We start from the raw sequence: 15,290 nt of genomic DNA, 5'->3' as shown, positions 1-15,290 counted from the left end.
ACAGTCATTAACCTTAATAATCATGTCTCAATTGAATACACAATGAGTGACAGACAAACCTGGCTGCTTTCATTCTCTCTCAACACTTGAACACATCTATGTTTCTATTACTAACTTATACACTGACACGTTATTTTGATCGATAAGCAACCTTTTATTCTAGTCAGTGATCTCGTCTTCATATTAGCCTACTCATTGAGTCAATAATTCAATAATTTGGTCTTGTGAATATCCAACACTAGGTCATATCGCGTCGTCACACAACACTAGTCGATCGGACTTCTATTCATTCATCTCGACAATTCAAAGCAACCATCACTCACTAAGTGCATCCCCATAACAGATACACAATGATTCCAAGTGACTCCCTTGTTTAAACAACATTACAAATCAATCTGTGGTTCTTATTCTCCCCATATCTATACATTCTTCGTGTTTTGTAATGTATTTGTGAAAAACAACGATTGATACTACTCATGATACAGATTTATTCTAATTTGTGAAATCATCAGAATTACGGAGGCAACATACTGTTGAAAGCAATGAAAGTGAGATGGAACAGATGAATGAAGGTCAACGCACAACGATCTATGCATCAATTATTCAAATGACCAACATTCATCTGTTAAGACCACTAAAGTCAAAATAGATAAACACACAATTATGTAATTTGCCCATGTTCGTGTCATCATTATGAGTATCATTGTCGATTGGATATCATTTCACCATCTCAAAACTAGAATAGTACACTGTGCTTCGAGTGTTCAAAGAAACATGAAACATAACACTGATCGATAATATCCTGGTGAATAAGTGGGATATTCATCTTAATCGAACATTGAATGTCCAATAAAACTTCATTTCAGTGATCTTCTCCATTACAATTTTTATGTATAAATATCATATTTAAATTAGGAAAAACTACACACAATAACAGAGTTGGATAGAGAATGCTGGTGAGCGGCCTATGCTCCTCGATGAGGGGTAACAGGAGTAAGTAAGTAAAGCAAAATACACACAATAAAACAATCATTGGATATCTAACAACACACCTTGCACATTGAATACTGTCAATTGTACAATACAATACAGGTTATTTATTACCCAAGCTCAATTAGTCACAAAAGAATATAGAGTGATAATAAGAGATAAATGAGAAAGTATAAGACAATTGTTTGAATGTTTCAAAACAAAATAAACGAACTGGTCATTGGTTTACCGATGTGCCAACCGACTTTCTCGAATTGTTCTCGTTGTTGTAGTAGTTCGAACAGTAACACATTTTGACGACATAATTGCCAATATAGCCACTTGTGTTGCTAGTACAGCTCCAGTCACTGCGAAGAAGTATGACCAATGATGTCCAACTAATGATGTGTACACTAAGACACCGATCAAGAGAGCTGCAGCACCCAAGTATAATATGATGAAACGTACAGTTGTATAAGCAGCACGTGAGGCGAATACATCTGAACACAATGCAACTGCATCCAGTAAGATGATGATTAATAGGCATACAGTGCCTAAAATGATTAGACCAGCAACAGCTGATACAGTCTCCTTGTAAGTAGTATTCTGACATGATGAGAATAAATTTCCACAATCCCAAAAGTTTGTTATCAGGGATGCCATACTCAAACCCACTGCTAAGCATAATAGACTAACACCCAAACGACGTAGTTCAATGATCATTGTTACTGTTGTTGATTGTGATTAATGTTGTTTTGAATACGGAGAATAATCCACTGAATGTTCAGTACATCTACTGTAAATCTATATGAATTTTGTTTGATTGTATTAGGTGATAATAACACTTCGAAATTGTTATTTATATATATAGATCTAGTAATTAATGATTTATACCTACCTACTCAACAACAACAAGAACATATAATTAACCTAGAGTAGTAATATTTTGATTGGTTGGATACTATAATCAGTTAGTCAGTTGATGTTGATCATCTAAATGTGTGTGTGTGTAGTTTTGGTTTAGCAACGAAACAGAATGGAAATAATGATGTCACATGAAGGAAGGCATATAAGTCTGTACTTTAAATTATGTTAATGAGGATAATAACAATAATAATGATTGCAGTGGTATGAAACTACACTAATTATTTGCTCAATGCGTTAACAGTACTGTAAATGTTTTTAATTGAATGAGTTTATTTAGTTGTTTATGGAAAACTGGGGATCACTAGATTGTTCTCTATCTGATTTTCGGATTCCTTTTCAGCAGTAACCATGACTGTAGCGGGATTCCTACTCGGAACCCTCTGGTTTAGTAACGAGAGCTTGAATTTTAGATAAGTGAGCTTTTATGTAATGGTTCATGTTTTTAATGTCAATCAATTTGCGATGTCGCGATATATATTTTTAATACTGTAATGTTTTTGTGTTCTTGGATTTTTCCACATATTTATATATTTTATTCTCACCGTGTCCCTCGTTCACCATCCTACAACTCATCTCATTCTGGCTTCATAGCGTAAAAGCCTGTTTATACAATGCAGATGCTGATCGACGCGATTAGACACTTCCTTGCAGTAGTTAAGGTACTACCGCGAGAGTTCAACAGGTATTTTACACATATCATACTTTCTGATGATGCCTCGGTACTTTACGAAACTGTGATAAAGGCTGTCCTTAAACGTAGAGACTCAACTGATAGAAAAATTTTGGTTAATCTCTTCTGTGGCGTTACGGTCAAGATATTTTTAGAGTGAACTTGTAACACTCACTCTTTAGTACGTTTGCATATACCTAAATGTACTTTGCCCGCTGGCAGAGTGTAAGAATTAATAAATACAAGAGAATCTGAAAAAGAAAAGAATAAGAGAAAAAGTGAGCCAACAACTCAGTAAGCACATACAATTCACTTAGGTTGAATTATGTAAACATTAAGACACTCTGACAATGCAAACTAGAAGTTGATAACTTAAGGTTCTAAATGAATTACACAGTGAAGTATATCAATGAAGTTTATATATATTTATAATTGAACTAACCACCTTACGAAATCCTACAAAACTAAAATATCTACTAATTAACTAATTAAGTGATTGTATTAATAATACATTGTACATTGGAACAGTTTTATTAGAAGAAAGGATCAAGATAACAATGTGAGATGATGGTGTAATCTGAAAATGCTTGTTATTATGTTGTTGTTATGTTGATTGTAATTCTTGTTTTGAAATGAATTTTATTATGTTAAGAAGTGTTATATCTTGTAACCTTATGCCCTATCAATGTATAATGTAATGATATCGCTAATCAGAAAGTAGTGATTTATCGACCGGACTAATGATGCATAAAACCTGTACAAGTAGTCTAGAGTCCTTATCGATCCTGCTTGTTGAGTTCAGAACAGCAATAACAGCCTCAGTGATATGAATCATTGTATTTCAAACATACTGATTTTATATACAAACAAAATAGACCAGATCACATCATAAAATAGAAAATAACATTTGTACAAGATCTAGCCAAAAGTGGCTGTGAATTTGGAAGACTGTAATTAATAGACATAACTTAATAGGCATAACTTATGAACGGTAAATCGTATAATAATTCACTTAGTATTGTTTGTTTGAATCTTCCCATTGATGTTTAGGACTTCAACTGGTCAGTCTCTTATTGGTATATGTGCATACTGTGCGTATTGCCTCGATATTGCCTTTATTCACAAGCATTATAAGCAAAGATGGATAGTGGTTAGCAGTGGAATCCAGGACGAGTGTTTCGTTCTATTTGGGACTCGTCAGCTGAATGTAGTTGCATCTGAGAGTTGATGTTCACTCTATGACTCGAACTCAGTACCTATCAGACTATCAGGACTCAGTAGCTGAGTGGATAACGTGATGGCTTTTGAAGCGAACTGCACTGGGTTCAAGTCCCAGAGTGAACATTAACTCTCAGATGCAGATACATCCAGCTGACGGGTCCCAAATAGAACGAAACGCTCGTCCTGGATTCCACTGCTAACCACTATCCATCTTTGCGTATAACAATATTTTATAGGTCAAACTAAGTTTTATAATAAAACGAGTATAGATATACATAATCTAGTTACTGAATAGTTATACATTAATAATAAACATATAATATTTGTCCATAAATGATTGTTATAATCCTCATTGGTATATAACAAGAAGCATATTGACTTATTACCAACACTGATATGGTTTATTGTAAAAAAAAAAAAACAATGTCAACTGAATGTCAATCTATTTTGCACTAATCAACTACTTTCTTATGTAAAATATGTAAAATATTGATTAATATGAGATCACTTAAAGATCTTAATAGGTAACTAAATCACTAATAATAAACAAATTCCTTAACAACTAATGATCTGTCTACAAATTTATAATCAGATCGATTAATGTACCTAATATAATTGGCATTATTAGTTTTATGCTTATACTTAGTACAAGGATCGATAATAATCAATACAATGAATAGTATTACTGTAGTGTGGGTTACTTATATCCACATAAGTAGTATATGATGATGGTCAGAAGATCGATACTGAAAGAACAGGAATGAAGAACAATCGCTATGAAAATGTATGACCAATGAAATCAGAGAAGATGGACTGATATTTACAGAAGGAATAGTGAAGATTGAGATGATTGATTGATAGTTTGCAAATTAACTGTTTACTGTATAAATTCATTTAGTATTGTTTGTTTGAATCTTCCCATCGATGTGTTAGGACTGAAACTGGTAAGTCTCTAAATGAATTTAAACTTCACCCCATTGCACAAGCAAGTGGCTATCAGGACTTAGTGGCCGAGTGGATAACACGATGGTGTCTGAAGCGAACGATACTGGGTTCGAGTCCCAGAGTAAACATCAACTCTCAGATGCACGTACATCCAGCTGACGAGTCCCAAATAGGACGAAACGCCCGTCAAACTGGATTCCACTGCTAACCACTATCCATCTTTGCTTATCTTTGAGTTAGTTAGTTAGTTAGCTAAAACTAACATATTTCCAAGGATCAGTTTAATTTACTTGTGATATTAAACAACTTTGATTGCGATACTAGTGAAAACAAGGGATAGGTAGACAGCTATTCAATTACAAAATGGAACTTCTCATATGTATTCACCAAAGTTCCCATAAGGGATTGAATTCTGAACTTTTAATTCTCATAATGATAGTTTAATCCTCAAATCAGTGAGTTTGTAGTGCCATGGCTTCGTTTAACAATCATCCTGATAACTGGTATTATAAAAAACCCCAACGTTGTATGAATTTAGAAGGTAACAAGAAGCAACAACTACAGTTTATTATCAGATAGCACAGATAACAAAGTTACAAGCACGTCAAGAGAATTGGAACAGTGAGGCTAATGTGTGTACGAGTGAATTCATAGGCGTATTTATGGTTAAAACAAAACGAGACGAAGCTAAGGGCTTGACAACATTAACCGTAAGCAAAAATTAATTTTAGGAGAGTTGCTATAAGTTCAGACCTATTGCTTTACATATCCAACTTTAATCAATCGGGAATATAAAGTGACAGTTATCTAATGCACAATATAATTGCCTTTCACTTTTGACATGGTTAACCTTCTGCGGCCAAGAATTCTCACTTGAATGTAGACAATTCATTGTTAAACTACTAACAACTGTACAAAAGATTATACTTTCAGTTCATGTCTTGGGTGTAATCGTTGACCCTGCCATGGGTTTGAAATACTGATAACTTTTATACTGGGAAGAATCAACCAATCGTTTTTCCCTGGTTCTCAATTGATAACAGTCTATGATGAATTTCATTTACTATTTTCTTTTAATTTAATTGAGCAACTTCTCTTATCTTGACCAACCTTCGTGATCAATATTTTTCATTCATATTATTAGTCTTTGAATTAAATCTATCGAAGATCTCGTTTGAACTAGAACTCTTTTAACTTACTTATACACTTTACTTGCTTACGCCTGTTACTCCCAATGGAGCATAGGCCGCCGACCACCATTCTCTAACCCACTTTGTCCTAAGCCTACCTTTCTAGTTCTGTCCAATTTTTGCTCATTCTTCTCATATCTGTCTCCGTTTCTCGGTGTAATGTGTTCTTTGGTCTTCCTCTTCTTCTTTGGCCTTCAGGATTCCATGTGAGGGCTTGCCTTGTGAAGCAGTTGGGTACTTTCCTCAATGTGTGTCCTATCCACTTCCAGCGTTTCTTCCTGATTTCTTCCTCCACTGGTTGGAATCTGGTTTGTTCTCTCCCACAGTAGGTTGTTACTAATAGTGTCTGGCCAAAGGATCCGAAGTATCTTGCATAGACAAATGTTAATAAACACTTGTATCTTCTCGATGATGATGGCCTTCGTAGTTCTCCAGGTTTCCGTAACATACATTAGAACTGTCCTGATATTTGTATTGAAAATTCTAACTTCGGTGTTGGTTGACAATTGCTTTGAGTTCCAGATGTTCTTCAGTTTTAAATCTGCTGCTCTTGCTTTGCCGATCCTCGCCCTCACATCTGCATCAGATCCACCGTGTTCATCGATGATGCTGCTGTCCAGAACATATACACCTATTCACTATTATTAACTATTTCAATAACAGTAACATCACTGAATGGAATTTTTTTTGATAAAAAGTAAAAGAAATATACTTTTATTCAATCGAAACAAATACCATTCCAGTTAACAGACATTTTGATCAAAAGCACATGATGTAACATAACATTCATGTTCACTGTTACAACCTTGTGTAGTTCATGTACCGTTTATCCATTTCTTTTTTTTGATGTTTCTTGTTACTATACAGAAATCATAATTTAAATAAGGTAACATTTGCCACACACACACTCACAAAATTATACATAATTAAATAAACAGAATGATGTATGATTGTAAAGCTACAAATAATATTGATCATATTGTATACCTGTAGTAGTTTTGCTTCGTTAATCGATCACTTCGATAACTGTTATTATATAAATCTCAACGATGTTTGAAATCAGAAGGTATTGAGAAGTGACAACTAAAGTTTATTAGTAGATAGCACAGACAACAATGTTATAGGCACATCGAGTGAATTTGAAACAGAGAGGTGAATGTGTGTGTATGCGAGTAAATACAGAAGTAAGTTTATAGTTGAATCGCATAAGGACACATCAATGCAAAGTAAAGGCTAACGACAGGATTTGAGTACATATATACATAGGGAGGAGAATGAACCATCGAGTGATATTTAAGCAATCAACATTTTAGCTAGGATCTGTCATGTGATCTAGTGATCATATGCGAGTTGTTACTGTTCAAATGACATTGTCTATTAAGTAAGTTAATAAAAGGTTGCAACGGTAAATAAATCCCCAAAATCAATAACTCTATAAGTGCTCGACATTGAATACTGACCACATTAGTTTTAATGAACTCATTTGGCTGAAGACGCTCGGCTATACATCCGCACCAGATCACAAATGGGAACGCCGTGCTCAATATCCCCTACAATCACTAGTCAGTCTAGATCAATCGATTCTCGATATCTTGATAGCTTATCAAATATATCTTCCAACCTCCTAGGTGGGTAAGATTCATAGTAAAAGGTGTTACTGGTCAAAGCATTGCCAAAGTTTATTTTTTTTTACTGAAGAACTTTTTCACCCCATTTCGTTCAATTAAATGATTAAGTTTAAAGATGTGGCCACATTGCAACTTGATTGATAGCATTCGATCAGCACTAAGAAGGACTTGACACGCATGACATTGATCACCACCCAGTGATCAATCAATTGTGATGTAAACATTCCTTCAGTGATCATCTTTTCTCCAAACTATGAATTCAAATCACTTGAAATGCATCAGCTTTATTGTTTTCGAACGTTGTCACGGACACTGATAACATGTTCTTTAGTACTTTGTATCTGGGTAACGTTCAAATCGCTTGAAATGTTGAATAGTGTTATCAAAGATTATAAAAAGGGCAATCTACCCTTTTTATACGATCCATAATTATCATTTTTCATAGTTGAAATCATGAGTCAATTGAAGCTAGACCACCATAGAAATCTTGGAAGCACTAGATGGCCATTTCATGATTTCAACTATGAAAATACTGAAATCTCCACAAAACCCCTTCTAATTATCATTTTCATACTAATTAGAAGCCGTATATTAGATTTGTATGCTAAAGAAGTTGTAGAACACCGTGTGAATCCGCACAACCTATTAGACGAAGAAGGTTAGTTGATTAATGCTATCATATTTTTACTGAAGGACTTCAATAAACATTCTATGTTTGACCTCTATCTATTGTAAATTTATTGAAGGTTACTAGACTGTTGTTCAGGTAAATCCACATAACAATCATGAACGCAATTCCCTGAGATACGACAATAATTCATGGATACTCGGGTTGACTAACTCACAGTTGCTAAATCGTCTGACATTTTCTGATTTCAGAGTCAAAAATAGTATTTTTATTGGGAAAGTCAACTAAACTAACTCTCAGCTTATTCAGCTTGTCATTTCAAGTTTTTCATGATTAGATAGAAAATTTAAATTAACTATAGCGATATATCAATTCATACAATTGACCTCATTCATACTTAACAATCCTATCGACAAACCAAATAATGAACGTCAAACCTAGGTGCTGAGATTTTGTAGGTTTTACCTTCAAATATTCACATATTGGGAATTAGTACATAGAATTTTTTGTTTTAACTGGATTAATAAACAACTATAAAGTACAAATTCACTTAGTATTGTTTACTCGAATCTTCCTATTGATGTTTAGGACTACAATTGATCAATAGATAATTAGATAACGGGATAGAGTTTGAAGCGAACGGTACTGGTTTCAAGTCCCGGAGCGAACGTCAACTCTGAAATGCAAATATATCCAGTTGACGAGTCCCAAATATGATGAAACGTACATCCTCTATTCCATTGTTAGCCACTATCCATCTTTGCTCATAACTATGAAGTACACCACAAGTCACTAATAAGTTGATTCAAAATAACTTCAAATGAAACTGAATGTCATAAAATAGACAGTAATTAAAGTGTGAACTGCAATAGAGAAATTAAGATAATGAATTCATTTGACTGAGTACTTACAACACATTCGCTAATAATATTACTTAATCAGAAGGGGTTTTTTGTGGAGATTTCAGTATTTTCATAGTTGAAAGTATGAGTAGGTCCTGGGTTTGAATTTCGCGAGGCGAGGTCGTGGATGCGCACTACTGAGGAGTCCCACAATAGGACGAAATGGCCGTCCATTGCTTCCAGGTTTTCCTTGGTGGTCTAGCTTCAATCGACTCATGCTTTCAACTATGAAAATATTACTTAAAATACATATGTACATATAAGGAGACACTTCATCAAATGCTTTATAAACTGAACCATACACTTCTCAAGCATAACAACTGATTTATATCGTTATATACACAGACGAATTTCTTGTAATAATTATATACTGGTCAACAGAATAGAAAAGATAATGTTTGATTGAAAGTAATTTTAATCTTGATGAATTCACAAAATTACACAACAACTATTTGATTGACTACAGAATATGATACTCGACAAAACACTATCTCATTTTTAGAATGAGGATCTGAGGAGATTGTAATAATTTTAACAGTTGGACTCATGGATCAATCTAAGATAGACCACCATTGACAACCTGGAAGCAATGAATGGCCGATTCGTTCTGGATGGGACTCCTCATCAGTGAGCATTCACGAAAGGTTGCGCAAGACCATCGATCAATTGAAGTCACTCATTAACACTGTTGGATGCCAATTCAGTAGTCGAGAAGTCGAGCGGTTGTGCGCGAGACTGAAGATATTGTGTAGATGTATACCACTGAGGAGTCCCATAGGCTCGTTCAAAACTCCTGATGCTCGTTTCGACCACGTTCATGTGGATTTGGTAGGACCTTTACCAGATTCAAATGGATATTCATATTTCTAAACCTGCGTAGACCGTTTCACTCGATGGTCAGAAGCAGTACCGATTAAGGACATTACTGCTGAAACTGTGGCTCGCGCTTTCGTCGAACGATGGGTAGCAAATTTTGGCTGCCCTTCAACCATCACTACAGACCGCGGAAGCCAGTTCGAATCTGGACTTTTCCGTTGTCTGACCACACTATTAGAAATCACTCGTTTCCGAACGACTGCCTACCACCCACAAGCAAACGGGTTGGTAGAACGTTTTCATCGACAACTTAAAGCTTCATTATCAGCTACCAACGTTTCATAGTGGACAGACGCTCTTCCACTCGTCTTGCTAGGTATCCGCAATGCAGTGAAGGACGACATTGAATGTTCTGCATCTCAAATTGTTTATGGAACGACACTCTGACTTCCAGGAGAATTCGTGGATCCTTCGTCTTCTTCATTGAACATGGATCTAAACTCTTACACCAGCAGGCTTACAAACGCAATGCGTTCAGTTATAACTGCTCACACCCGACTACAATCAACTGATGTTTTCGTTCAACATGACCTACTATTTAGTACACACATCTTCGTTCGTCGAGACTCACATCGACGACCTCTCGAATCAGCATACGAAGGACCCTTCAAAATTCTTCAGTGTGAACCTAAGTACTATGTAGTCGATAAGAACGGCACTAATCATAGCATCAGTATCGATCGAATCAAAGCAGAGTATTTGGAAGGAAATCTTATCCACGTCGATTTTCCTCCTGTATTATATATAATAAAAAATTTGAATATGCTCATACTTATATACTTATTCCAAACAAAAAAAACTTTTTTTGAATCGCTCTTACGCTGTCGCAAGCGTATTAGTTTATTTACCTTTTTTTCTGCTCACCATCTGACCTTACACAAGTACAAGTTTATTTCGACATGCACTTACACATTCTATTTTTTCTTTTCTAGGACGGCTGGAAAAGAACGATGAAGTTTATGAAGAACCAAGATTCCGATTGTACTTTGTTTTACGATTACTATACTGTATTTCGTGGCCCGTTATAGTAAGGAATGACGACCAGACGCTACTAGACATAGCAAGCTATCAGAAGAGTGTTTACTAGAGACAAACTCGTTGGGCTTAAACTGCTGGCTGGCCACGTCGTAGGGTCATCACTACCTCACTAGTGGGAGAGTGATCTGTAGCTGTAAATAAATCCTCAACATCAATAGCTCGGTAATTGTTCGACATTGAATGATGACCACATTAGTTTCAATGAACTCATTTAGCTGAAGGCGCTCGGTCATGCATCCGCACCAAATCACGAGTGGCAACGCTGTGTTCAACATCCCCTACAATCCCTATTCAGTCTAGATCAATCGATTGTCGATATCTTGATAACGCATCAAATATATCTCCCAACTTCCTTGCTTCTGACTTCTGATTTTAACTGGGTGGGCGCGATTCGATTATAGAAGGTGTTACTGGTAAAGTGTTATCGAACTACAGTACATGTGGTATCTCCAGTGGTGAGACCGTCGTGATCTGGTACACCAACCAATAAACTGTGAGTCTGTTACTATTTGGAATTTCATAATTCATTGCTTTATTTTAAGTACTGAAGCTAAAGACTTTGTCCCCACCTTAGTTTCAACTAATGCCCTTCTATCCAGGCAACATCGAAGCCTGGTTCTGCTACGCAGAATGCCGACTTCTATGAGCACGGAATGACTGATTCACGCCGACATGAAGTGCTTCTTCGCTGGGCATGTGACCGTTTACAGCCAGTACGAAATCGAAGGTGGCTTGTCAGCGTATGGCACAGATCCGTAATGTCATTCTGTCTCTCCTGGCAACACCACTTAGCGTGATGTTTTCACTCTCGCTAAGCAGAGGCAAACTACCGGAAATTTGGAAGCTGGCTCACATCACCCCAATTTTCAAAGGAGGTCGACGCAGTGAGCCCTCAAGCTACCGACCAGTGGCCCTTCTCTCCATACCTTCTGAAATTATGGGATCCCTAATATACGACGGTATACAAGAATACTTATCACCCTAAAGTTCTTCTCACCTCAACAGCTTGGTTTCAGAAAAGGTCATTCGTGTATGACCAACCTGCTGACTGCGGTGGATAGACGGGCAACCATCCTTGATCGCAAGAGGAAGGTTGACGTCATCTACCTAGATTTCTCAAAAGCTTTTGATAGGGTCAACCACATATGTCTTATCAAGAAACTTAGACGATTGGGTATAAACCCCCCTTTGATTGACTGGCTCTCTTCACATCTAGAAAACCGACACTTTAAGGTCAGGGTTAACTTCACTCTCTCTCAGGCTATGGAATGTCCTAGTGGGGTCCCCCAGGGCTCAAAACTAGGACCTCTTCTCTTCTTGATTTACATTAACGATCTTCCTCAACAAGTTTCATCTGACTTATTGCTTTTTGCTGATGATGTGAAACTTTGGAGAGAGATACGTAATCATAATGATATACTAGTTCTTCAGGAGGATCTGACCCGACTTCAAAGTTGGGCAGACGACAACGGACTTACCTTCAACACTTCAAAGTGCAAAGTAGTCCATCTGCGACATGTTGCAGACTATAGTTATAACTTAGGTAACTCCCCTCTAGAAGTTTCCCAAGTCGAAAAAGATTTAGGAGTGTTGGTACCCTATGACCTGAAATCGTGTGCGAACTGTGACAAAAACGCCTTTCAAGCAAACCTTGCACTGGTAACATTGAAACGCATTTTTGGCCAGTTTGACGGTAGAACCTTCCACATAATCTTCAACAGTTGTATTCGTCCCCATTTAGAGTACGGAAACATAGTATTTCCTCCCTCCCTCCAAAAGGGTAAGGACACTCTGGAACGTATCCAACGTCGAGCCACGAAACCAGTTCGGGGACTCAAATTCAAACCTTACGAAGACCGCCTCCAATCACTAAACCTTTACCCGTTAGAGTACAGGCGTCTTAGAGGTGACCTTCTTATGACTTACAGTATCCTTAATACTTCTGGGCATCCCCTTAAACATATTCTTAAGCTTAGTCACAACACTAACCTAAGAGGTAACACCCAGAAACTGGAAACCCAACATAGCAGAACAGACTGCAGACACAACTTCTACTCCGTAAGAGTTGTCAAATTCTGGAATTCGCTGCCGACTGAGCTAGTCCAAGCGACTTCCCAGGAGTCCTTTAAGAGGAAACTTGACTTATTCTTAAGGACTAAGGATAACTGATTATGATTTACCAAATTCTTTTTTTCCTCTATTATCGTTCATATACCTAGGTTTTTTGCCTGGAGGTATTGGTGATCCACTGCTACTAGACACGGAAGCCCGTTAAGCGAAAGCTTCTTCTATTCCGTCCTCAACCATTTGAACCATTTGAACCATTTTCTTTGACTTAAAATACCTCGGCGTCGGAGGCCTTCGCAATTTCAAGTATGCGGTCTGCAGATGCAGCCAGCTCGTCTACGGCGTTGTTTTGAAAAGAGGCGAGAACTGCTTGCACCTGTTGTGAAGGTTTAGATAAGAAAATTTGTTTGAACAGGCCTTCATCGAAAGTTCTTTGGCCAATAACTTCTTTCATCCTTAGCAACATGTCTGTCGCAGAACCATGTTGCAGGTCGATGTTATTTAGGAGTTGGTCTAACCTTTGTTTATCGGTAAGTTCTCCGCGTCGCAGAATCAATCGTTTTAGCGTTTCGTAAGGTTCAGAAACATCACTAGTAAACGTACTAGATGTTACGTACATGTTGAAATCGTGCGGTAGTGCCTTTACAACCGCGAGGAACTGTGTGAGTGAGTCCGTTATGCCGTGCTTTTAGAAGTCGGCTTCTGGGTAGCAGAACCAGGTTTCGATATTGCCCGGCCAAAAAGGCATTAACGAAAACGAGTGTGGTATAAAAGTCCTGGACTTAATTAGCTTAGGAGTCTGTTCTGAAACGGAGAATTTAAACTATAGGGATGAACGAGGGAAAAAATATTTAAAAATACGAAAAAATATTGCAAAGTGTAAAAAATAAGGTAAAGCAATGATTTATGGAGTTCCAAAAAGGGACAGATTCACAATTCATTGGTTGGTGTACCAGATCACGTCGGTCTCACTCATGAAGATAGATGGCTTGGAGTCGCGATTGTCTACGATCACCACTACAGGAAGAATACGTGCCAAGTATCATCGTGAACCACTTGGTAGGCCAAAAACCAGAAGGCTGTTAATGGTTACAATAAGATATATTTATTGGTGATCTCGTGATATCGAAAGAATACCGAGACATGCCAAAATTTACGGGCGGAACTGCCGAGTGTAAGCAAGCTCGTGCAAGGTCTCAGGCAACAGAAGGAAAAGTCTTTTGTAAAGTTAAACAAACAAATACGACAAAACAATCACTGGTACATTTAGTTATAATGATAATTGTTACGATTATACCAATCGCGTTCTCGTCACAAAAGTAGGTCACTACAGTGTGGTCAAAAGAGACCTGAATAAAGGTTATACTGCAAGACAGAGAAAAGGAACAAATAAATAACCATACTACCAGATAGAAGATTTTGGAAAAATCTCGGAATGCGATGTTATTCGATGATGATTTCTATTATTATTGTTCCAGTCCAGTTGCCTCAGTTTAATTTTATAATAGTTCGTTCATTTATTATTGCTCAACAAGTTACTCAATTCAAGTGCTAAGTGATACATTTAAGAACGTTGCTTTTATAGTCCTTATTTGAATCACTTGTTCTTGATTATCAAGCTCCCAAATAATGAATACAACATCAAATCAATAGTAAGGCTTAAAAACCGAAGATGTATTTGACACATTCGATATACTAGGCCAATATTTATTGACAGTACATACTGTTATTATTGGAGTTTCCAACTCAAAATACTGAGAATTTCTATCAAGTCCCTCTAATTTATGATATTTTACCCCTGACTGCTGCATCATCCTTTCCCAAGGTGATCTAAGCATCCCAGAGTTCAAGCCTCTCGAAATCAAAGAAATTTGAGATGAATTGTAAGCTATATTCGTATGTGAATGTTCAAATTAACGTTTCTTTACCATTCAAGTGCTTTTTATCGAAGGCAGACTACTTTCTGACAGAAAAAAGAACGTAGTCAACCCAATACATTAGGGATTTAGAAAAGCCAAAGCCTCTTATAAACTAGTGATTTCATTACTCTCACAAGCGGTTGTTTACACATGTTTTCACTCTTGGAGGAGTATGGGCCGCTCAACAGCTTTCTGCACTAAACTCTGTCCTGTTCAATTGTTTCCAGATGCTATTCATCCCTTTTATGTCTGCTTTAATTATCGACGTAATGCGTTATTTGGCCTACATATTTTTCGTTTCCTTGCATGA

At 36.9% G+C, this 15,290-nt stretch overlaps 1 protein-coding gene across 1 annotated transcript; it reads right to left on the bottom strand.

Moving 5' to 3' along the window:
* Positions 1–873: 873 nt before the first annotated feature.
* Smp_075500 (hypothetical protein) lies at positions 874–1,809 on the bottom strand. The gene has a single exon (XM_018790244.1). The coding sequence runs from the start codon at positions 1,690–1,692 to the stop codon at positions 1,216–1,218; it is 477 nt and encodes a 158-aa protein (XP_018655606.1). The 5' UTR covers positions 1,693–1,809; the 3' UTR covers positions 874–1,215.
* Between the last annotated feature and the right edge of the window lie 13,481 nt (positions 1,810–15,290).

Source organism: Schistosoma mansoni, chromosome W (assembly GCF_000237925.1).
Source record: "Schistosoma mansoni strain Puerto Rico chromosome W, complete genome".
NCBI lineage: Eukaryota > Metazoa > Platyhelminthes > Trematoda > Strigeidida > Schistosomatidae > Schistosoma > Schistosoma mansoni.
This window is presented reverse-complemented; position numbering and strand designations above follow the sequence as displayed.

Coding starts and splice junctions, on each gene's coding strand:
- Smp_075500 (XM_018790244.1), bottom strand. CDS start 1,692: ATGATCATTGAACTACGTCGTTTGGGTGTTAGTCTATTATGCTTAGCA.